This window comes from Dendrobates tinctorius, unplaced genomic scaffold (genome assembly GCF_039654945.1).
Source record: "Dendrobates tinctorius isolate UK_male_01 unplaced genomic scaffold, ASM3965494v1 ptg000003l, whole genome shotgun sequence".
In the NCBI taxonomy this organism is placed as follows: Eukaryota; Metazoa; Chordata; class Amphibia; order Anura; family Dendrobatidae; genus Dendrobates; species Dendrobates tinctorius.
This window is the reverse complement of record NW_027361671.1, coordinates 25982501-26008697: the sequence shown is the minus strand read 5'-3', so window position 1 is coordinate 26008697 and position 26197 is coordinate 25982501. Positions and strand designations below refer to the sequence as shown.

The window sequence follows — 26197 nt, the reverse complement described above, 5'->3', positions numbered from 1 at the left end:
CTTATTGAAGAAGTGTAACTACAGTTTTTTTTTTGTTTGTTTTTTTGTTGTTTGTTTCTCTGGTTTTAGAATTGAACAAATAAGACAAAACGGACATATGATTTCTTTGGACGTTTTCATGTTGTTGCATTTATCAGTAATATAAATTGTTTATAAAAAAAAAAAAAAAAAGAGGGGATGATGTAATGTATAATAATTAGATCTGTCTCTTTAAGCAAGCCAGACTTATGGGACTTGGAGGGTGGAGACAAGAGGGATGAGAAGGGAAGTTTCAGTTTCACTTCTGGTAACATGGGAATGCAAGTGTTATGCTGTGTGCTGGAGGACGAAGAATAAAACATATCTAAAGTTTCATACCTTGAATTCTTCATAACGTGTGGATATTACAACCGTGACTCCTGGCACCCAATCAGCACTAGCGTCACTGTTTCCTCCTTCGGACAAACTGAACATGAGGAGGAAGCCAGAACTTCAGCTGATCCTGGACTTACTATTCATGTTCAGTTTGCCCAAAGGCGGAGACAGTGACGTCAGTGCTGATTAGGTGTCGGGCGTAATGTGTCATTCCACTGCATCACAGCCCTATTGTCATCTGAATGAGGCTGTGGGTACAGAGCCGCCAATTCTCTCATGCGAGAGAATCAGGCTGATAATGCTAATGACATTTGGCTAAAACTCTAAAACTCTGTGAGAGTTTGAGCGAAGTGTCATCTTACTGTGATGCAATTCTCTCACATGAGAGAATTGCAGCAGAGGAGTGGAGAAGATCGAGAACTTCATTTCTCCATCGTCTCCATTCTCTTTGTCCACGAAAGTCAGATATTTCAATCACACCCATAGATTTGTATGGGTTTGTGTGAACTGATCATCACATGCACCCGCAGCATTCTACGATTGTTTTCTCACACCCACATCGACTCTGCCCTGTAGTATAACATTGGGGAGAGTGCTATCCGATGAAACATCAGCTAGCACTCGGCCATCTTATACGCAAGTGTACGCGAGCCCTAACTGGTCACCTCATCCCGCTAAAATTGTTTACCTTCTGATGTTGATCTAATTTATATTGTACCTTTAGAGAAGCTTGATCCATCTAATCTGCAGATCACTAGCTAGTTTCTGTTTGAAAGCAGGATATCGTTCTTTCACTAATTTTACAAAAATGTTTAGAATTGTTTTGTGGTCAAGTCAAGGTGGCTATACACATGAACAGCATTGCCAATATCACTAAAAATGTTTTAATATTTGTTACATCTGTTGTGACAATGTTCCTGTTTGTGTGAAGATTGATTGGACCTGATTGTTCTAAAAAAAACAGGCCCCATGGAGACCTTAAGAGAAGCAAGGTTTGGACCCTCCAGTCACCTGGCCATGTGCCTCAATGGTCTGTCACCTTCCTAAACTTGTAGTTACCTAGACTCTGTGGGTGCCAACCAAAAGCGGGGTGCCGCTGGTAGGGGTAGTCGGCCCTGGAGGCCCAGTGGTTGCACTTGTTCTAATCACTTGTTGAAGTATTATTATGCCCATGGGAAAAGAGAGTGGGCTTTCAGTAGATGAGCCTTGGTCCATGCAGTCTTAGGCCAGTGGATGAGAGCACCCACTGACCCTCGTGTCTAAACACTACATGATTTTGGTTAAGCCCCCTATATGAATGACTAAATACTTAAATTTCAGTTTTGGGGATAACAGAGTCCCTTTAAAGGGGTTTTCCCTCAACATCCTCAATCCCAAGATGGGTGTACATTTTAATACCAGTGGACACCAAGTTTAGCAAAATCCTTACTTATTGAAATGGAGGGTTTTTTCTGGCATTTCACCACTCTCCCACAATGCCCTCTAAAGTGAATATGCTGATGAGCGCTTTGCAGGCAGTAATAGAACTGCCACAGCATTTGCTTAAAAAAAACTATAATACTAAAACCAGGGAAGCAGTAAGAGAATGTTTTTTGTCTTAAACATGATTTAGTGTCATAGTGCTACTACCAGTGACTCGACTATAAGGCTATGAATATGCAGAAAATATGTGACATATTTATCAAATGAACATCCAACCTTTCTATCCACCATTGTATCCACCGTTGTAAAGAAATGTTACATTTACCCAAATGTAAAATTAGAAGAGTATGGCTTAGCAATAAGCAGCATCCTTTCACCACATCCACAAAACTTCCCTATTTCTTACCATGAATGCATATATGCACAATTACAATACAAAACTGATACAATTGAAGGACAAATAACCTCCTGCTATCATGGCTATGTAAAGTGACCGAGGGCAGTAGCCATTGATGAGCTACTGCTCTTTAGCTTCTTGGCATTTCACAGGAAAATTGTTTCCCAGTCCCAAAGTTCTGTCAGGTGTGGGTTGCATCACTCTCACTTGTAGGCCGCAGGCCTCCACTGTCTCCAGGTCTCCATCTTCAGAAGCCGGCATACATAACTAAGGGGACACCCAGTTCGTTTTAACAACTGAAAGTTTAATGGACTGTCCAAGTTCATCAGATTTTAACATGCAGTATCGGGCACAATACTTCTTATTCCCTGTTTCCTTAATATGGTACATTTCCAGCATTACTATCTATCACTCCTGGACTATCCCTACTTTTACTGGCTCTGTCAGAGCCAGGGATTACTCGTCTAGTTCTGCAGTGCACCCGGGATCCATTACCTTCCTTTCACACAGTTCTGCATCTATCATGCCCTGTATGCCAGTGGATAAGGCACACTTCATAGTACCGGTATCAAGCCTTGAGCTCTGGACATTGCAGGAATGTTCGCAAGGAATTCCAGTAAGGCCTCCCACTTCCCTGAACAATATATTCTTGCTAGATCTAGCTGCCCTCTGCACTTGAACTTGACCTTGAATACTGTACTGTACTTCCTTATCAGATCTACTATAAGGAAGCAGTCCCCTTTTACTATGGCCTTCCTCTCCCACTATGGGCTATTCCCATATTTAACTATGTTTGTCCCTACTATATGTAACTGAGCAGATCACCCTCTCAACACTATGTATTATATCACTTCTCGTATATCTCACAGTCACATTCCCTATATTCCTAGTGCACACTAAGCCACTTATACTAAAAATACTTGTCGCACACGATACAATAACCAGATTACATCTATAATGCCTACCAAAGCTTATCTTACCCTATAGTCAATACCGTATGTCCTAAACTATATCTTACTCTATACTTTACATTAAATATTACTTATGCATTACCATATCAACGTATACACCTAAAACCATAATGCAGAGTCCACTCTTCACATGATACAACATATGTATAAACCGCATGACATTATTTACATAACGCAATTGTTGTCTTCAGGGGCAGGAACGCGACAGTACAGTCCACCGCTCTCACAGCTACTGAAGGATCCAATAGTTTTTTACGATTAAACTTATAAATAGGCTCTCTTGGTAAGTTTTCTGGTTGTCTTTTGTTGGAGCTTTGGGGGTCATGTTGTCTTTTAGTTTTAGAGTCTGAGCCCACTAGAAGACCCTTTAGTACTCTGGATCAGGTCAATTTATTGCTATACTTTTACATTAAAGTCAAATAAAAAAAACTTGGTACACAATGCTTTTTTACGATTCTGCTTACATTTTATTTAAATGCTAAAAGGAAGTTTGTGTCTGCTCCTCGCTGACTTTTTTATTCTTTTTTTTTCATCTCCTTAGTTTCAGACACAAAGTTTAAGAATTACAGACCTACATCGAAAAGCTCACTTGTGGAGAGGGGTAGTAAGCATCACCCTCATTGAAGGACAGGACCTGAAAGCCATGGATACAAATGGACTTAGTGACCCTTATGTGAAATTTCGGTTAGGGCATCAGAAATACAAGAGCAAGGTAAATAAGCATTTATTTTCAGCAACCATTATTTTCTTACAGAGTAGCTTCATATCTCAGCATCAGGTTATTTTCAGTTACTGCAGTTTATTGTTGGGTTCCTACGAATCCAGCAGAAATGTTTAAAAAGTCTGTATGTCCCCTGTAGGGTTTCATTTCAGTTAGTGCTTGAGGGAACAGTCAACATTTTTAGTCCAATAAGACAAGGTTTGTTTGCTTCATAAACCTCGGGGGAACTTTAACACACAACAGCCGTGCTTTGGCACAAAGGTAAACAGTACAGTACAAACAGCAGGTTCACGTCCAAATCTCCAGCAGATATACATCCAATACTCCGGCAGGACCACCCACACACAGGTCAGCATGAGATCTCTCCAGCTCCTACACTCCAGTAGACTGTCCACCATTAAAGGGAATCTGTCACCCCTTTTTTGAGATATCATATAATGATGTCATTCAATTGTGTAACATAAGGATTCTCTTAGCACTTTTGCTTCTCCCTGACCCCGCACCTTTCATGCATAAATACCTTTTTATATCGGTTCAGATGGATGTAAACTGCCGCTGTCCGGTCCGCTGGGTGGGGCTTATTCAACTGCTCCCCCCCTGTCTTGCTCTATGCATTTCTTCTTGTGTAGAGCAAGACAGGGAGGGGGGTAGCAGTTGAATAAGCCCCGCCCATCGGACCGGACAGTGGCAGTTTACATACAGTACATCTGAACCGATGTAAAAAAAGGTATTTATGCATGAAAGGTGCGGGGTCAGGGGGAAGCAAAAGTACTAAGAGAATCCTTATGTGACACACAATTGAATGATATCATTATATTATATCTAAAAAAAGGGGTGACAGATTCCCTTTAAACAGTCCTTTTTCCATCTACGACCATAGACTGCTTAGCTGACTCCCCAGTCAGTCCATTCAGAGCGTGACTCCACAATGTCTCTATCTCAGCTACAGTTCACATCTTGGCTGGTAACTCATGAGCTTACGCACTCGCGTGCGTCTGCTGCATCCAGCGGACTGACTGACTCTCCAGCAGTTAACACATGCTGAACCCATTTCCTGGTTGTTAGCAAATAGAGCAGATGCACTCCTAATCAAGACCTTCAGTGATAGGATGAAACACTCACCATCCTGGCTTTATGATATTGGAAGCACACAGATTGTAAGCCCATGAGGGTCTTTTCCACCTCTGTACTAGTCTGTCACCGTTAGTTTTGTAACAATGGGGAAAAGTCGGTATTTTCACAATGAGGTTTTCTCATCTCCTATAATGCTGGCATATTGATAGGTTATGATGTTGCTTTATGTTCATGGCTGTCTGACCTCTGGGACCACCAACAATCCTCAGAATGAAGGGCAGCATCACCTGTGCTGTTTTTTTCCCTATATGCATTGGACAAAGCTTGAAATGATCCCAATGCAGTTCCTTGCCTAACCAAACGGCTGAGGTACCACTGTGCAAGGAACCGAATGCAACTTCATTCTCAGTATCACTAGTGGTTCCAGAGTTTAGACCCACACTGAAATATCCTTGTTACATGGCATCACTTTATCACATGGTGAAACCTCTTTAACTGGCCCTTGTTACAGCAGATGCTCTGTTTAGTTACTTTTTTCCTATTAGTAACCCAGCTATACTAACACCAAATGTCCTAAGGGTATGTTTCCACGGTCAGGAATTGCTGCGGATTGGACGAAGCGTAAAGCTGCAGCGTCCAGTCCACAGTGTCCAGATGTTACAGCATAATGGAAGGGATTTTATGAAATCCCATATCCACTATGCGTATACGCACATGCGGCGCATCTTTATAGACCACAGCATGTCTATTTATCTTGCGGAGACGCACGGTCTCCGCAAGATAAATAGCACTATTCTATGAATAGGATGTGGCGATTCCACATGTGCTCAATGAACACATGAAGAATCACCACACGTACAACAGGGGGCGGCGTTTTGGGCGGAGCAGGTATCCACTGCGTCCAAAGCGCAGCAATTCCGGAACGTGGACACATACCCTAATAAAGGAGGAACTCCTTCTAGAACACATTTGTGGGTGTATGGGAAATATTTAATTTTGTGTTTATTGTCTTTTTTTAGACCCTTCCTAAGACCCTGAATCCTCAGTGGAGGGAGCAATTTAACATGCAACTTTTTGAAGAACATGGAGGAATAATTGACATCACAGTATGGGACAAAGATGCTGGCAAAAGAGATGACTTTATAGGGAGGTGGGTCAATTTCCGAATGGCAAAATAAATAACGAGTGATGCAAAATGCTCTTTCAACTTTCTTTTAATCTTTTTGTAAATGGCACATGGAAATTCAGATTTTAGCCAGTAGATGTCATAATTTCCAAGCTGTTAAAAATATATTTTTACAATTTCCTATGGTTTATATGATTTTGAAATTAGTTTAAATGTCTACTCTTTCTTCCACATAACAATGTCTTGGGTCGAATAATTCCTTTTTTTCTATTTGCTTAATAACAATTTCAATTTTACAGATTATGTCGACATTTAAATACAATTTTACAGTTTAGAATTAAACATACCCCTCAAAAGTGGACAGTTTTTGCTCTTGTTTTATTTCCACTATTCCCCAGAGCATTTAGTATTTTATTAATTTTAAATCCGTCCTACGGTTTCAGAAATATGAACCTTTTTATTTGCTGTTAATTGTTATAGTTTTTACCAAGGGGGTGTGGCTCACAGGGTAATAATGCAGAGCAGCCTAAAGACACGCGAATACCGCGAGCCACGCCACGCCACATAAAAAGACCAAAGTTTGTACTAAATAGCTCATCGCTTGAACACCCTATGGTGGATTTTAAAAAAGAAGAACGTGGAAATCTCAGAAGAGAAATGGGAATAAAATTTTAACAAAAAAAATGACCACTTATGACCTGTTGACAGGTCCTCTTTAAAACAGAGTCATTGTAAAAGCACATGATTTAAAGGTACACTGTTAGAAAGTGACATGTCAATATTTTATTGAGAAATATGTTTATTTTTGTTTCTATCACTGTTTTTTTATGTTAAATCAAAATGCATTCTTAGAGTATGTACACACGTTGCGGATTGTATTGCGGATTTTTCCGCACGGATTTTGCTAAATCTGCAGGTAAAATGACCTGCGTTTTACCTGCGGATTTAGTGCGGATTTTCTGCAGTTTTTGTGCGAATTTCACCTGCATTTTTACATCTGCGGATTCCTATAATGGAGCAGGGGTAAAAACGCTGCGGATTCTGCACAAAGAATTGGCATGCTGCGGATTCAAACCCGCAGCAAATCTGCGGGGAAAAATCGGCAGCATGTGCACAGCATTTTTTATTTTACATTGAAAATAATGGTACTGTACACCGCAGGAGAATCTGCTACGGATCCGCAGGGCCAAATCCGCTGTGGATACGCAGCAGAATCCGCAACGTGTGCACATACCCTAAAGGTTCCTAACATACAGTGGCAAAACAGTTTCTACTGCAAAAATATCATGGACTCAGTAGATAAAAGGTGGCCATTCATCTAAGTAAGTTGGTGGCAGAACAGCCACAATGTATTCCCTGATTGTTGGGGTAGAAGGAAGCAAACCCCCACTGAGAAGAGTGAGGTCGTATGGGTTTTTAGGGAGGGCTGAGTTCTTGGGGGCCACACTCCATTGTCAAGCATCCCTCTTCTGTAGTTTAATGGAATACCTCCAAAAGGTGATAAAAACTATCATTACACAAATATATATATTATATACTGTACATATATATATACACCATATATATTTATTTAAATAAGCCACGAAAATCAAAACCCCATTGTGGTTTGCACAAGACAATGCTTATCAGACCCCTTTTATGTGAGGATCATTCATGGGAACACACAACTGTTTTCTGGTCAGTCTCTGGATCTTCCCATTCCAACAAAAGGTAGTCCACATGGTTTGGTGCAGAAGTAGCATAAGACGGGAACCATGGATGATGGCAAAAAAAAAAAAAAAAATCACATTCACATGCTCAAACACCTGTCGTTGTAGGCAAACAGGAGGGGATTATGAGAAGCCTGAGGAAATTTACAAGTAATTTAATGCAGATGTCACCAGAACATGTCTTTTGTGCAAAAGATGAAAACAGAGGCTAAAGCCAAGTGTGTAGTGTATTGCAATTACCTGCTGAAAATGATAGGAGTCAACCATTTGGACTTTCATTATCTCCTGTAATGGGCAAATACTGTATTTCATTCTTCCATTAGCCATTATCCTGTACAAACCACAAAAGAGAAATAAAATGAAAATAAAAATGTATGCCCTAACTAAAAACACATTTGTGTTAATTGTAGCAGCTCAGAGAACACGTGAAGGGGTTGCCCAGCTTTTGTTTTGACTTAAAAGAATGTATTTGGCACTAAAAATCATTTTTATAATTGGGTTTAAATTAAAAATGTTGCACATTTTTGCTTTTACAGGCGCTTTGTTTCCTTGCACATTCAGTCTGCAGTCTCAGAAAATTACAGATAAATGAGTTAAAAACTTCCACTCAGACCATTATAGCTGTCTGACTAATGGATTCTCAGTTAACTCATTCTGCATTCATCAATAGTGCAACACAGAGGCTATAGAATGCAAATGATTGAAACTTTTAATGAATCCCAAATGGAAAATGTTTTTGGTCCCAAATACATGCATGTAAGTAAAAAACGTTCCCAAGGTAGACAACCCCTTTAAGCTAGGGCCTTGTGACAAACAGAAATTCTTTCAACTTTCTTCTACAGGGTGTGGTAGATCGGCTCACTCGACTGCACATAGAGATAGACACAGGAACACTGTCTCTTTAAATCTTCCACTGGTTTACTAAAAGTACTGCATAAACCAGTGCAGCGTTAGCAAAACAAACACGTCCTTTCTGGCCTAACCAAACAAAACCATAGCGTATGGCACAGCCCGTGTTGCTGCGGGGATCCGCCCACTCAGGAACAGACATACAGTACTTTGCCAGCGACTTTGTCACATATCCCTCCACCCCCTCTGCCCAAAGCTGAAGGTTTTGACACCTTCAGTCACCAAACAGAGAAGTCTAGACAGGACATCTGTGTTATTGTGTAGCTTCCCAGGTCTGTGTGCCACAAGAAAGTTGAAGTCTTGTAGCCCTAGAAACCATCTAGTCACCCGGGCATTCTTCCCCTTCCTTTCCCTCATCCATCTCAGGGGTGCATGATCTGACACTAGCCTGAACTTTCAGCCTAACAGGTAGTCCCTCAGGGTGTCAACTGCCCTTTTGACTGCCAAACATTCTTTTTCTGTAATGGCATAGTTTTTATCACACTTGAGGAGAGTTTCCCACTTAAATACAGAGCTGGATGTTCCTCCCTGTTTTCTTCTTCGGACACATTTCCCATCTCGACTTCTGAGGCGTCTGTCTGGACCACAAATTCCTTACTGAAGTCAGGTGCAATCATGACAGGCTGCTTACATAGGGCAAACTTCAACTCTTGGAACACCATCTCTGCTTCAGGAGACTGTCATGATCCAGGTTGGATGATGACAGATAAAAGCACATGTAACCTTTTTTTTCTTTCTTTTTTTTTAAAAAAAAAAAGGTTACATGTTCTTTTATCTGTCATCATCCAACCTGGATCATGACAGAGACCAGGTACATAGCTTCCACCGCTTCCCTGTCTCACCACGGTTTAAGCAAGATGATGTGGTACACTTGGTACAGCGTTCTTCTCTCTGGCTGGTTGACCTTGTAGTTGACGTCACTCAGCTTTTTGACCACCTTGTATGGACCCTGCCACATGGCCCGAAATTTACTTTCACCTTTGGGAATCAACACCAGCGCTCGTTCTCCAGGGCTAAACTGTCTGAGTCTCGCCTACCGATTGTAGACCCTGGCCTGGGCTTCTTGTGCTTGAAGGAGGCTCGCCTTCACGATCGTTACCTCCCTCAAGATCCTGTCCAGCCACTTGCTCGATGATACTTCAGTGGGGTGTAACCTCTGCTACCTTCACAATATCCAGAAGTCCCTGAGGGTGTCGTTCGTACAACAAATCGAATGGTGTGAACCCCATAAAAGCCTGTGGAACTACCCTAATAGAGAATAGCAGGTACGGGAGTAGGAAATTACTGTCTCGGCCATCGTTTTCCACGTCCTTCCTAAGCATGGACTTCAAGGTCTTATTTAACCTTTATGGTGTTACCAAAATTTGACAAAAGTGCTCAAGGAGCTCTAGCTTATCATACAATATATATATGATCTATCAATAGTCTTGACTGCAGCAATTTGCAGTTAATTTGACGGGCTTTGTTCGCATGTGCATAGCCTTTGTCTGTTATATTTCAGCAACAGACAAATGGATCAAGTGGCTCTTTGAATCACTAATTCATTTGGAAGCAGAGTGTCCAAATTGATTATTGTTGAGTCGATTTGGTGACTTTTTTTTAAAAGGAAAAAAAATTCTGCATGCAAAACTTTTTCTTTCTTTCTGTATAGCCCCTCCCAAAAAAAGAAAATAGAAGAACCCCATAATAATCCATGGGGCCATTTGCATTAGCAATATAACACAACCACTTGTAACTATGATGGGTATTGACTCACTGCGTCATAGGCCGGGCTTATCTAGAAGGGGCGTAACTATGTGACTGTGGTTTTCGCTAGAGCCTTTGACGGTGAGCATATGCTTTGCTGCCGGTAGTCACTAGGTACCACTCCAAGGCAGTCCCTGGGTCTACAGCAGCTGACCAGAGTCGCGGGTACGATGCATAGAGGGTTGAAACAGAGGCATAGTCAAGAGGTCAGTAAACGTAGCTGAGATCAGGAGCAGAGAGGTCAGGCAGGACTCCACTTTTTCCATCTGTCTGCTTCTAAAATGTAACAGGGGAATGGAATGTCCAGATGGAAATTTGAAAAGAGATCTTGTTGTGATTGTGGGACAGACCTTTTAAAGTGACAAAGCTTAAAATTTTAAAATAGAAACTTATGCAACTTTCTAAATTTTTAAGGAGAGAATTTATATAGAACAACATTTCGCACGAGCTTCTAAGCAGAAACCCGCTGAAGTAAATAGGTGAAAATTGTTTAGGGGAACATATTATTATCTTATTATATATGGTGCTTTTTTTGGCTGGCAACATACCACAAACTGCTATCTGGATAATATCTAAAATTTAAAAGGGTACTCCAGCGAGATAGAACATTATCATAATGCTCATACCTTCATAAACTATCAGTATACCATGAATAGAGTTATTTTCCATCCTGAAAGTAGCTTTAATTCTGTGACACTGGAGCTGCTCCTTGGTGCTCCCCCTCCCTTCTGGGACTTTACGTCACATCAGGGGGTGTGGCATGCTCCCGGCTGCTAGCAGCTGCCAGTTCCCTGGATAATATATGCTTGTGTTCAATTCCAGATAAGGGGGCATGGTGCGGGCGTGGACTGGTCCATGATCTAGGACTGCAGGGAAGGATATATTATCAGGGGGCTGGCTGCTGCTAGTCAACCTTACTATAAGGGACATGTCTTAAAAGGAACCTGACAGGTCATTCATGCTGCGAGAATAATGTCCAGCGTGAATCAGAGTCCACCAACATTATTGCAACCGTGTGTGTTTTACTTTGAAACACTGTGACATTTCACTGAAGAGATACTTTGAGAAGCTGGCAAGGGACTATGCCCCCGATTCATCAAGACTTACATATTGAAGTCTGACACACCTGAGTCATTAAGTGTCACGTCTGAAAAATGGCTTGCACTGTAGTAAGATTTGTGGCATCCACCAAAAATCTTACTCCAGTCAGGGACTATGGTAATATTTCTGGTGTATTTCTGGTGTAAGGCACACCACCGCTCATCATGAATTAGACAAGCAGAGGTGTCATACGCCCACCACTCCCCTGAATGACACTGTCATGAGAGCAGCAAAAGTCACAAAAATTGCTGCTCAACCTCAAGTTCCCCTAAATGTTATGACTTATCAAAGTGTTTTATGCCAGATTTGTGTTGAAAACACTTTAATGAATCAGGGGCCAGTGTTGTGAATTCTCTCTCTGGCTTCCCTCTGGTGATTACTGAAGATAGTGGAGCTGGTTAGATTGAGAGTTCTCTTTCTGGGCTCCCTCTGGTGGTTACTGGAGGTAGTGGAGCTGATCTGATTGACAGAGGCTTGCCACCTGATAATGAAGAAGACGATTGGAGATCTGAGGTTTCTGATTGGTATTTAAGACAGCTGACTCCCTCTGTCCCTGCTGGTGATTTTCTTCCTGTGCCTCCTGAGGTCTGATGTCTCCTGCTCTTTCCCTGCATGTTCAGCTAAGTGGTCCATTTGCTATTCTGTTTGCATTTGATCTGGTTTTGTTTATCTCAGCTTTGTGCGGGTCAGCTAGCTTCGGTGGGGGCTGTGCTGAATCACCACCCATATGTTACTGCATGTGCCAGTTTGTTTTTTCCCCTTTTATATTTGTCTCTTTTTGCTTTGCTTTCAGAATATATCAGAGTGCTGATATAGTGGGGGCCAACTCGTGTGACTTCAGTGTTTTTGTGCATCAGACGTGTTGGACTTTTTGCAGGTTTTTTTTGCGTGATTGCAGACAGTGTCTTTCCTTTCCTGTCCTGTCTAGTCAGTGTGGGCCCCATCTTTTATTCAGTCTATTTTTCTGCCTGCGTTTGTGGTTTCATCTTGTCTCACCGATAATATATGTTTTGGGGTTATCTATTCCTTTGGGGTCTGCTCCGGGGCAGTTTAGATTTCCCCTTTCTTGCTTTAGGCTTAGTTAGCTCTCCGGCTGTGCCGAGGCATCTAGGATCATCGTAGGTACGCTCCACGGCTACTGCTAGTTGTGTGGACAGGATGAGGGGTCTGCATCCGCTTAGTTACCAACCTCTCTGGTTTTCTGTGGCTTAGCCTGGCCTGCTATCCTCCTCGGTGACCCATTCATAACAGGCCAGGGCCTGTGGATTTTGGATGACAAGTCCATGAGGCTAGTCCCCAGCAGCTTCTCCCTGCCCTACTTCCCAGGACTGGCAGGTGTCTCCCTACCTGTTTAGGGAAAGACGAGTCAGTTTAGGGGAATGGGGCTGGAAGAAACTGGCATAGACCTGCATTGGACGAGTCCTCCGAGACTTAAGTCCCTGGTTGACTTTTCAAATTATGTTCTCTCTGAAACGTCTCAGGATTTCCGAAAAAACCATATATGGATGTAATAATGCAGCCAGTGTTTTATTCATGTTGCCCGAGGTTTTGGCAGTATGAATCTATTGTCAGGTTCTCTTTAAGGCTAAGTTCCCACAATGAGTATTTGTTTTTTGATGCTACATATTTTAGCTAAGGAAAAAATGTAACTTCTGACCGTTCTAGCAAAGTATATGGGATTTCTCTAAGGCCGGGGTCTCACTTGTGAGAAACCTGCATGAGTCTCGCGTCTCAATACCCGGCACTGCCGACGGCACTCGGAACGGAGCGCTCAACTGCATAGAAATACATGCAGCCCCACTCTTCGGTCCTGAGTGCCAGCGGCAGTGCTGGGTATTGAGACACGAGACTCGTGCAAGTTTCTCCAAGTGTGACCCCGGCCTAAGTATCATGCTCATGCCATTTTGAGAATTGTGCTTTTTTTACTCAGCGTAAATTAAGCTGTGGTGCATTTTTAAAATCCGCAATGTCAATTTCTCTTGAGGAAATTATGTTTTATTTTCTGATTTCTACATAGACTTGAATGAGATGAGAAAATTTTGCAGGAAAAAAATTGCCTGTGTGTTTCCACAGCAGAAACATTGTAAGAATGTATGTAATCCGGACGTGACATTATTAGGGAAGTTTTATCAAATCTAAGTGACAGGAACTATCCAAAACAAAGCAGTTTTAGCGGATGGCATACCAAAAGGAGACGAAAACTGTTGCTGTAAAAAATGCACCCATAAACGCAATGAAAATACCAAAGTAACCTAATTCATCTAATTGGTGCAGAAAATATTCAGAAATGCACCAAATACCCATAGTGAGAACCAAAGGGTATGTTCGCTGCACACGGCATTATTTAGGTGTCAATGCAGGTGACTAGTTTTCCCAGGAAAAGCCGATTCAGGAAAATACCGGCAATCGTTTTCCTGAGGTGACATTGCTGGTGGCCTTCCTGTTATGGTGGCTTTCACTTTATACTTTAAGGCACCCGAAAAATAAATACGACACTTCATTTAACCAATCAGTGTTTCCAAACACTGAACAGGTTAAATACATGGCATTAGATGGAACATGTGCACAGCAATATTGTTTTGGCATTGCTGTTCATTTTATGGGGCGCATTGGCGGTGCTTTTTTCAGTTGGATTCCGGGCAGAAACCACCTAAAAAGATGTTGAGTGCACAAACCCTAAAACTGGATTTTATCTGTAGCGAATCACTCAGCGATGGGATCATCACTAGGGATTTTATATATTGTTCTGAGTAATTAATACAAGAAGTAAATTGTACAACTCTTCATCATACAAACGATAAGATGTATTAGCTGGAAGCAGAAATCCAGAAAATATGTCAGTTACTCACAATGACAAAAATCTATTCCAAATCAGTGTATAAGTGGAAAATCCCCCCAAACGTCTCATATCATTTCATTATTACACAAATAATTGTGATAGTAGTACTGGATATTGATAGCATTTATCTGTCTCTGAATCCTGATAAACCAGAGGCACACAGACCATTTTATTTCACAACTTGCACAGGATTCAATGATCATTTAAGACTTCAGAGCTTCAGTGAAATCTGCTGCAGATTGTCACAATCGTGCAGCATGACTCAATTGAAGAACACGGTTTATTGTTTTTTTTTGTTTCCTGATGAATGTAGAATTCAAGGTTATCAGATTGTCACATTGTAGCTTATGATCCGATGCATTATGCTAAAATAGTCAGTCACCCCTTCCTTTCTCCCTAAATGTATCCGCCCTGAAGGTACAGTAGTTACGTGTGCAGGGAATGGCAATGAATGTTGAGGGCCTTCATAGAATATTTATAGAGGGCACATTACATGCATAAAGAGCACCTTGCACGGATTAAGGGTTTATGATCACGGATGGATCTTTCCATGGGTATGGAATAGAAATGGAAATCTTCTACTATTTATTGCAGTGGTTTATAAGACTATTCCTATGAAGTTGAACTTTTTATTGGATCCATCCTTCATTTCTAATTTAACATATTAATACAGTTGTTTGAGATTAAGAGATTTTCTCCTGTACCAATAACGGTGATGTCCTTAAAGTATTATTGCATGAGCTTACATAGGACATGATATTATTAAATAAAGCTCTGGCAAAAATTAAGAGACCACTGCAAAATTTTCAGTTTGTCTGATTTTTCTCTTTATAGGTATATTTTTGAGTAAAATGTAAATATGTAAATTGCTCTTTTATTCTATAAACTACGGACAACATGTCTTCGAATTTCCAAGCACTACATTTTGTATTTATTTAAAAAAAAATGAGAAATGGTCAAAATAACAAAAAATGCAGTGCTTGCAGACCTCAAATAATGCTAAGAAAACAAGTTCATAATCATTTAGAAACAACAATACTAATGTTTTAACTCCGGAAGCGCGCAGAAATCAATATTTTGTGGAATAACCATGATTTTTAATCACAGCTTTCATGCGTCTTGGCATGCTCTCCACCAGTCTTTCACGCTGCTTTTGGGTGACCTTATGCTACTCCTGGTACAAAAATTTAAGCTGTTCTTTGTTTGATGGCTTGTGACTATCCATCTTCCTCTTGATTACATTCCAAAGGTTTTCAATGGGGTTCAGGTCTGGAGATTGGGCTAGCCATGACATCGATTTGATGTGGTGGTCCTTGATCCACACATTGATTGACCTAGCTGTGTGGCATGGCACATTATCCTGCTGGAAAAACCAGTCCTCAGAGTTGGGGAACATTGCCTGAGCAGAAGGAGGCAACTGTTTTTCCAGGATAACCTTGTACGCGGCTTGATTCATACGTCCTTCGCAAAGATTAACCTGCCCAATTCCAGCCTTGCTGAAGCATCCCCAGATCATCCCTGATCCTCCACCAAATTTCACAGTGTGTGCAAGACACTGTGGCTTGTACGCCTCTCCAGGTCTCCGTCTGACCATTAGATGATCAGGTGTTGGGCAAAGCTGAAAATTAGACTAATCAGAGAAGATTACCTTACTCCAGTCCTCTATGGTCCAATCCTTATGGTCTTTGGCAAACTCCAGCCTGGCTCTCCTTTGCTTCTCAGTGATGAAAGGCTTTTTTCTAGCTTTACATGACTTGAGCCCTAAGAGCCTGTTACGAACTGTTTTTGCAGTGCACTTCACCCCAGCTGCCATTTGCCATTCCTTTTAGTAGGTCACTTGATGTCATCCTGCAGTTGCTGAGTGACATTCGAATAAGATGACGTTAATCCCGGTCAGTGGAGAGTTATTTTCACCCTCTGCTGGTCTGTAGTGTTGTTGTCCCAATGTTTGCTGTTTGACCTTGTTGTAATGGACTGCCATCTTAGAAATTTTAAGGATGGATGCAACATGACGCTCACTGTATCCCTCTGCTAGTAAAGCCAGAATTTAGCACTTCTTTTCCTCACTCAAGACTTTTCTTTTCAACTCCTTTGGCATGGATAAAAGTATTTTTTTCATTCCTATTACTTTTGGGATATTAATAGCACTTCTTCTGCCATCCAGCTTGTCCTATTGCAAGAGGATTGTGAACACCACAGCAGGGTTTTTTATACTTTCCTTCTTTAAATAAGATTTGGTTCAGGTGATCACCTAATCAGAAGCACATTAAGTAGAATGAGGAGTACTCTGGTTGGAATTCAACTGATACTGGAATGGAATGGCTGTCAGACATGTAGAAAAGCTGATTTTTATAAAACTGTGCAGTGGTCTCTTAATTTTTGCCAGAGTTGTATGTATTTGGTTATAAGAAGAAGCTATGTGGCCTCAGAGCAAGTTCATGGCATGAGCAGCTTCAGCTCCTGGACTGATTTTTTTGGTCTTTTCCTTTATCCTCTTGTGTCCCATCAATCTGCATTGCATTTTTCACTACTGCATTAAAGGGGTTGTCTGGAACTTTAACATTGATGGCTTATCCTTAGGATAGGTCATCAATGTCTGATCAGTTGAGGTGCGACACCCAGCACCCCAGCCGATCAGCTGTTCCTGCTGTCGGTGGCGACAATAACAGCTCTAGTTACAGAGCTGCTCAGCAAAGCTCCGTCGATGGAATAGTGGCTTCGGCCACATCCATCCCCTATTGATTTGAATAGGGGGCGGATGTGCCAGTAACCGGCTGCAGTCACTATATATTCAACAGAACTGTGCAGCTCCGTAACTGAGCAGTTCTGGCCACCTACGGCATCTGGAACAGCTGATTGGCTGGGATGCCAGGAGTCACACCGCCTCCAATCAGATATTGATGGCCTATCCTAAGGATAAGCCATCATTGTTATTAACTCTTTTAATTCCTTTCCCCATTAATTTTAACTACATCTCAACACTAATTTCCTTGACACATGCAGGTTCAGTTTATCTGGATGTGCCCCATCCATTGAAAATATAATTTAACAAAGCCATCCAATAAAAAATAAATTAACGAGCTACTATTCTGCATACTCTCTCCTGTATTCAATATCAGTCTCAGGTTTCTATATTCATTCCCCCAACTGTGCCTTTATCCCCAACAACTCATTAACGGTCACTGTCCCGTGTGTTCTTCCTATTCGCACTGTACAACCCCTCCAAATATGCTTCCCTAGACTTAGCCTCCCCATGCCCTCCCACACACTGTGTTCTCCACCTCTACTGTCTTCCCCCATTATGCTCTGCCTCTCTTTGTGCTCCTTCCCCTTTGTGGTCTGCCTTTTATTGTTCTGTCCTCCTTGTTGTGATCTTATCAAACCCTATTGAACTTGTTGTGCTTTGCCCCTCATTGTAATCTCCCCACCATTGTGTTCTCTACATCTCCTCCTGATGATCCCACTCATTGCCACTTATCTGATGGGCAATGATCTCTTCTGCCTTGGATCTTGCTGAATAATGCAGGTGACGTAATGATATCATCGCAACACCTACATCACAGAGAAGGTGTGGAGGAAGAAACTAAAAAAGGTTTCCTGCAGCTCCCCTACTATTTCCAGTTGCAGGCAACAGGACTGCGGGAAGGCACCCTCAGCTCCCAACTCTATGGCGTCCTAATAGAGAAGAATTCTATTATAATCTGGCTATGGGCTATTTTGGAGCCCTGGGTCCCAGGTGGTAGCCCAGGTCACCCCCATTTATGATCTTCTCCTGGTGCTGTTTCTTTCATAAAAAAATAACATGTTCCTCTTTTCCCCTGCCAAGTTACAGGAGCACTCAAGTCATTACATACTCGTACATTGATTGATTGACATTGATTATGTTAGAAATATAAGGGGTTCCAGTTCCCAAGATTGTAAAAAATAGCTTGTAGTTCATCATTATTCTCCTAAATAAGCTGAAAAAATATAAAAGAAAGTAAATAATTTCATGTAATTCCATAAACATAAAAATTGCAATAATGGCACAGTCCGCAAAAATTGCTAGATTCTACCCTTACAAGAGCAGTCACAAACTAAGGCCGGAGTCACACTACCATACAGTACGGCCGAGTGCTATGTGATAAGACATTGCATAGCACTTGGCCCAGTGTAATTCTATGGGGTAGCTCACATCTGTGATTATTTTCTCATGCCGAATTAGCATGCGAGAACAATGGTAGCATGCAGCGATTGGCACCGAGACTTGACTCAATCACACCCATATAAGTGTATGGGTGAGAGTGACGCAACGTACAGCACTTGGATATCATATGAGTGCGGTGCGATATGCGCCGACGCCGGCAGTGGAGGAGATGGAGAAATTAATTTATCCGCCTTCTCCGCAGCTGCATAGAGCAGAGCAGGAGCCTAAGGTCATTGGCATATCGCATCCGATGCTCTCACATTGAACACCATACGTTAGTGTGACTCCAGCCTAACCCTCTCTGTTACTCTACAATGTCCTTACATGGTTTCCAACTCATTTCATCTAAATCTAAATTGATTAATTAAGGAATTCATAATTGACACCAGTAGGTGACTGGGTTAGCAAAACATAGAAACATGGTGTAACTGAACCACTCCACGACCCGGTACTCCAAAGAGATTCCGTTATCCTAATGTGTTCAGATTTTAGGAACTCAATCTATGAATCATTATCTCCAGCTGCTTCTATGTTAAAAAGTAACCCTTTTAATTTTTATTTCAGAAATTAGCAGCTGTAATTATTCTTTCATCACCGCCCAATGGTATAAATTTCTGTGAGGCACATGTGGTGTCAACATACTCACTGCACCCCTATATGAATTAATTGAGAGGTGCAATTTGTAAAATTGCATCACTTATGGAGGATTTCTGCTGTTCTGGCACCTCAGGGGCTCTGGCATAGCACCCTCAAACCATTCAAGCAAAATCTGAACTCCAATATGGCGCTTCTTCCTTTCTGAGCTTTGCACTGTGCCTCAAAAGTAGTTTTCGACCACATATGGGGTATTGGTGTACTCAGAAGAAATTGCACAAAAAAATTGTGTGGTGCAAATTCCTTTAGTGATTTAGTTTCCAAAATAGGGTCAGTTGCGAGGGGTTTCCACTGTTTAGGCACCTCAGGGGCTCTCCAAACTCGTCCGCTCTCGATTCCACACAATTTTGCTTTCAAAAAGTTAAGCTGTGCTCCTTTCTAGCTCTGCTGTGCACTCAAACAGTAGTTTCCCCCACATATGGGATATCGGCATGCTCAGGAAAAGTTTCACAACACATTTTGGGGGGTTGATTTTCTCCTATGTTTTCCTTGTGAGAATAAACAAATTGTGTCTATAGTTAAATTTTTGTAAATAAAAGTAAATTGTTCATTTTTTTCCTTCCACATTGCTTCAGTTTCTGTGAAGCAACTGGAGGGTTAATAAACTTCTTGAATGTGGTTTTGAGGACTTTGAGGGGTGCGTTTTTAGAATGGTGGTAATTTTGGGTATTTTCTGTTGTATAGGCCCATCAAAGTCACTTCAAATGTAGTGTGATCACTAAAAAAAATAGTTTTGCACATTTTGTTAGAAAAATGAAAAATTGTTTGTCAACTTTTAACCCTTCTAAGTTCCTAAGAAAAAAAAAATAATGTGTCACAAATTGTGCTGAAGTAAAGTAGACAGTTAATAAATAACATTTTCCACATGTCTACTTTTTGTGTGACATAACGCTCTGGTTTAAGGGTATAAAAATTAAAAGTTTGAAAATTTCAACATTTTCAAAAATTTTGTCAAATTTCCAATTTTTTTTCACAAATTAGCACAATACATGTTAAGCATATTTACCTCCAACAAGAAGTACAATATGGAATGAAAAAACAGTAACAGAAGCAGTGGGATCCATTGAAGCGTTCCAGAGTTATTACCACATACAGTGGGGAAAAAAAGTATTTAGTCAGTCAGCAATAGTGCAAGTTCCACCACTTAAAAAGATGAGAGGCGTCTGTAATTTACATCATAGGTAGACCTCAACTATGGGAGACAAACTGAGAAAAAAAAATCCAGAAAATCACATTGTCTGTTTTTTTTTTCATTTTATTTGCATATTATGGTGGAAAATAAGTATTTGGTCAGAAACAAGCAATCAAGATTTCTGGCTCTCACAGACCTGTAACTTCTTCTTTAAGAGTCTCCTCTTTCCTCCACTCATTACCTGTAGTAATGGCACCTGTTTAAACTTGTTATCAGTATAAAAAGACACCTGTGCACACCCTCAAACAGTCTGACTCCAAACTCCACTATGGTGAAGACCAAAGAGCTGTCAAAGGACACCAGAAACAAAATTGTAGCCCTGCACCAGGCTGGGAAGACTGAATCTGCAATAGCCAACCAGCTTGGAGTGAAGAAATCAACTGTGGGAGCAATAATTAGAAAATGGAAGACATACAAGACCACTGATAATCTCCCTCGATCTGGTGCTCCACGCAAAATCCCACCCCGTGGGGTCAGAATGATCACAAGAACGGTGAGCAAAAATCCCAGAACCACGCGGGGGGACCTAGTGAATGAACTGCAGAGAGCTGGGACCAATGTAACAAGGCCTACCATAAGTAACACACTACGCCACCATGGACTCAGATCCTGCAGTGCCAGACGTGTCCCACTGCTTAAGCCTGTACATGTCCGGGCCCGTCTGAAGTTTGCTAGAGAGCATTTGGATGATCCAGAGGAGGTTTGGGAGAATGTCCTATGGTCTGATGAAACCAAACTGGAACTGTTTGGTAGAAACACAACTTGTCGTGTTTGGAGGAAAAAGAATACTGAGTTGCATCCATCAAACACCATACCTACTGTAAAGCATGGTGGTGGAAACATCATGCTTTGGGGCTGTTTCTCTGCAAAGGGGCCAGGACAACTGATCCGGGTACATAAAAGAATGAATGGGGCCATGTATCGTGAGATTTTGAGTGCAAACCTCTTTCCGTCAGCAAGGGCATTGAAGATGAAACGTGGCTGGGTCTTTCAACATGACAATGATCCAAAGCGCAACGCCAGGGCAACGAAGGAGTGGCTTCGTAAGAAGCATTTCAAGGTCCTGGAGTGGCCTAGCCAGTCTCCAGATCTCAACCCTATAGAAAACCTTTGGAGGGAGTTGAAAGTCCGTGTTGCCAAGCGAAAAGCCAAAAACATCACTGCTCTAGAGGAGATCTGCATGGAGGAATGGGCCAACATACCAACAACAGTGTGTGGCAACCTTGTGAAGACTTACAGAAAACGTTTGACCTCTGTCATTGCCAACAAAGGATATATCACAAAGTATTGAGATGAAATTTTGTTTCTGACCAAATACTTATTTTCCACCATAATATGCAAATAAAATGAAAAAAAAACCAGACAATGTGATTTTCTGGATTTTTTTTTCTCAGTTTGTCTCCCATAGTTGAGGTCTACCTATGATGTAAATTACAGACGCCTCTCATCTTTTTAAGTGGTGGAACTTGCACTATTGCTGACTGACTAAATACTTTTTTTCCCCACTGTAACATGGCACTGGTCAAAATTGTAAAATTTTGCCTGGTCAAGAAGGTGGAAGCGGGCTTGAAGGTGAAGGGTTTAAAGCCTCATTCGGATGTCCGTGTTACACGTATGTGTCATATCCGTGTTTTTCACTGTTAGAACACATATTCATAGTTATAGTCCATGTGTGTAAGTGCAGAAATCACAGAGCCATATCCATTTTTTTCACAGATGAAGAGTATCAATACAATTCTAGCGTTACTTAAAAAACACTTGCAGCACGCAGATGGATTCCATGTGTCATCCATGTAATGTCCATTTCTAATCTCTTAAGGACTGAGCAATTTTTCATTTTTGTGGTTTTGTTTTTTTCCTCCCCGTATTCTAAGAGCTATATCTTTTTTATTTTTCTGTAGATATAGCCGTGTTAGGGCTTGTTTTTTCCGGGACGAGTTGTACTTTTGAATGATACCATTCATTCTATCATATGACATACTGGAAAGCAGGAAAAAAAAGCAAAACAAAATAGCAAAACAGGTGCAAATCTGCTATTTTTTATTTACAACTTCATTATAAAACTGACATGGTAATATGATGCTCCAAGTCAGTATGATTATGCCGATACCAAACATGCATATAGGTTTTGTTTCAGTTACATAATGAAAAAAAATCAGAAATTTGATAAAAAAAAATTTTTTGCCTGTGTTGCCAAGAGCCATAACGTTTTAAATTTTTAGGATATGGGGCTATGTGTGGTCATGTTTTTTGAACCACCCAAGCCAATGTTTTTATTGATGTTTTTTGACTGCCTCATTATCAGGATCCTGACAGCGCCGGCATGCAGCCTCCGCTGAGCAGGGACTCACCAGTGCTGTAGGGTTCCCAGGGACAGTAACAGCTGGAGAGTACAGACGCACATGACCTGCGGACACTGAAGCTAGCAAGCTGGCACAGGAACTATGGTCAGGTGACTGCAAGGGGGCGGGGCTTAGTGTCCTGCTTTCAGATATGACAGAACACCATACAACAACTCAGAGTCAGGCAAAACGGAGGTCACAACAATATGGGCAAACGAGGCACAGGAGGGACAAACAGACGGGTAGTCAGACAAAGCCAAAGGTCATACACAAGAGGGCGACGTGGTACCAAGGGGACGAGTAGAGAGAAGTCGGGTCACAAGCAGAGAGTCATACACGAGAGGTAGCGCATTACAAGATGGACAGGCAGAACTCGTAACAGGGACAGAACTGGATCAAAACCACACAAGCAAGCAAGATATCAGGCACAAGGCACACGTACGCACAAGGTCAACTAACTCAGATGAGGGCAGGAGTATAACTGACACCGGATCTAGGTCCAGTGAGCATTAAATAGCCTCCTTCTGCCAGAGAGAGGTAGCACAATTAACCCATAGTCTAACCAGGACGGGCCAAAGCGAAATCCCGTCCTGGATCATGACACTCATTACATTTTTTTGTTGTTGCAGTGGCTGAAAAATGCAATTCTGGTGTGATATTTTTTCATGTTACACCGTTTACTGATCAGACTAGTTTAGTTTATATTTTTTGTATTATAATTATTAGTATTATTTATTTATATAGCACTATTGATTCCATGGTGCTTTACATGAGAAGGGGTTACATACAAATTACAGATATCACTTACAGTAAACAAACTAACAATAACAGACTGATACAGAGGGGAGAGGACCCTGCCCTTTCAGGCTTACATGCTACAGGATGGTGGGGAAGGAGACAGTAGGTTGGTGGGTTGCAGCAGCTCTGGAGTTGGTGAGGAGGTAGCTCCAGTAGTGTTAAGGAGGCAGCGGGGTCATTCCAGGATGCAAGCTTTCTTAAATAGGTGGGTTTTCAGGTTCCGTCTGAAGGATCCGAATGCGGTTGATAGTCAGATGTGTTGAGGTACAGAATTCCAGAGGATGGGGGATATTTGGGAGAAGTCTTGGAGGCGATTAGGTGAGGAGCGAATAAGTGTGGAGGAGAGAAGGAGGTGTTGGGAAGACCGGAGATTACGTGAGGGAAGATATCGGGAGGTTAGTTCAGAGATATATGAAGGAGACAGGTTATTGATGGCTTTGTAGGTCAGTATTAGTAATTTGAACATGAAATGCTGAGGGAATGGGAACCAGTGAAGAGATTTGCAGAGGGGAGAAGCGGGGGAGTAGCGAGGAGAGAGATGAGTTAGTCCAGCAGCAGAGTTAGGCTATGTGCACACGTTCGGAATTGCCGCGGAAATTCCGCAACTCCCTGCCGTGGGAGATACGCATGCGGAATTGGCATGCATATTCCCGCTAAACACTAGCGTTTTGCAAGCGTAATTAGCTTGCAGAATGCTAGCGTTTTCCAAGCGATCTGTAGCATCGCTTGGAAAACTGATTGACAGGTTGGTCACACTTGTCAAGCATAGTGTTTGACAAGTGTGACCAACTTTTTACTATTGATGCTGCCTATGCAGCATCAATAGTAAAAAGATATAATGTTAAAAATAATAATTAAAAAAAAAAAAACGTGATATTCTCACCTTCCGGCAGCCCCCACAGCCTTCCCGATCATCGCAATGCTCCCAGCAACTCCCGTTCCCAGCGATACCTTGCGACAATGACCCCAGATGACGTAGCATCACGCGAGACCGCTACGTCATCACAGGTCATTGTCGTAAGACATCACTGGGAACGGGAGTTGCCGGGAGCATCGCGAGGATCGGGAAGGCTGCGGGGGAAGCAGGAAAGTGAGAATATCACGATTTTTTATTTTATTTCTTTTTTTAACAGGGATATGGTACCCAGGGCCTGGAGGAGAGTCTCCTCTCCTCCAGGCCCTGGGTACCATCCACACATGATCTGCTTACTTTGCGCATGGTGGGCATAGCCACAAGGGGAAAGTAAGCGGATCAATGCATTCCTATGTGTGCGGAATCGCGGCGATTCCACACAAAGAATGAGCATGCTGCATATTTTTCCGCAATGCGATTCCGCCGTGGATAAATACGCAGCATTAAGAACAAAGCTGTGAAAACTCGCGCTAATATATGTATCCTAAAGATAAAAGCTGCAAAACAGCACGCATGGAGCAAGACTAGTAAAAAGTGTCCCAATACAGGACTAGGCAGAGAATGAATTACCTTTCTGTGGTCAGAAGTAGCATGAAAAGGCTGTAATCCCAGAGGTGATTCTTTGTGAACAAGATATATGAAAGTCCTTCTCATAAGTAGTTCATGACCAAACGGTCCCTGGTTTCCAGGATGAAGGTGAGCAGGATTTTAATAAAAGACGTTGTCCTGGCCGGTGACTAACGCCTATCTGTAGCTCGCCAGCGGCCGCCTGTGTGTGGTACAGATGCCGCGTCAGGAGGCAAGCCTGCAAGGTGCAGAGACACTGGAGGACCTTGCGTGACATCACAGTCACGTGATGAGTCACGTGACAGGCTATAGAGCGCTCAGGGAGCCAAAAAGATTATCCTACGCATTTTGGAATTCTCGTATTCCTTCCTCAGGGATGGCCCCATGGAGCACAGATTGCTCTTATATATCCTGCATCACCTTATGTTAGCATTCATTATTCATTATTAGCAAATAATTCAATTTCGCTATTCAGGCCGTTTGGAATCAAAGTGTCCAATTCAAATATCCATCTGCTCTCTTCCCTGGACATTCGGTGTATAAAATTTCCCTTCCTCCAACTTTTATTAACCACTTTAATCCCAATAAAATTAGTATCCTTTATAGAACCACCATGGTGTACTAAATAGTGGCTAGAGAGGGGGTGACCTGTGAATTTCTTACAAATGTTCCGCAGATGTTCCCCAATCCTAACATAAAATGGACGTATAGTGCGCCCTACATATAATTTTCCACAGGGACATGTTATACAATTTATCACCCCCTTCATGTCACATGTGATGAAGTCCTTGATTGCAACTTCTGTGGATCCATTAGTGATCGAAAACTGTTTTTTATTACCCAATTTCCTGCAGGGCGCACACTTCCTACATGGAAAAAAACCATGTGGGTGTTGCTGTAGGTGGTGGTTGGAAGGGGCTATCATGTTTCCCAAGTTATTCGCCCTTCTAAAAATAAACCTCGGATAAACTGGTAGTGCTTCACCAATAACTTTATCGTTCCTCAATATTCTACAATGTTTGTTTACAATTTTTTAAAAAATTTTACTATTAGCATTATATTGAGTCACAATTGGGATTTCCTCCATAATGGTGTAATGGAGGAAGGGAAATTTTAGACACCGAATGTCCAGGGAAGAGAGCAGATGGATATTTGAATTGGACACTTTGATTCCAA

At 41.7% G+C, this 26197-nt stretch overlaps 1 protein-coding gene across 6 annotated transcripts in view; it reads left to right on the top strand.

Annotated features, from left to right (window-relative positions):
• The window catches only part of MCTP1 (multiple C2 and transmembrane domain containing 1), a 1234258-nt gene that overhangs the window by 574277 nt on the left and 633784 nt on the right, over positions 1-26197 (top strand). For all 6 annotated transcript variants that reach the window (XM_073589970.1, XM_073590053.1, XM_073589912.1 and 3 more), the window contains 2 exons: positions 3686-3856; positions 5959-6089. In XM_073589970.1, the coding sequence (XP_073446071.1) occupies positions 3686-3856; positions 5959-6089 (302 nt within the window). The remainder of the gene's footprint in view (positions 1-3685; positions 3857-5958; positions 6090-26197) is intronic.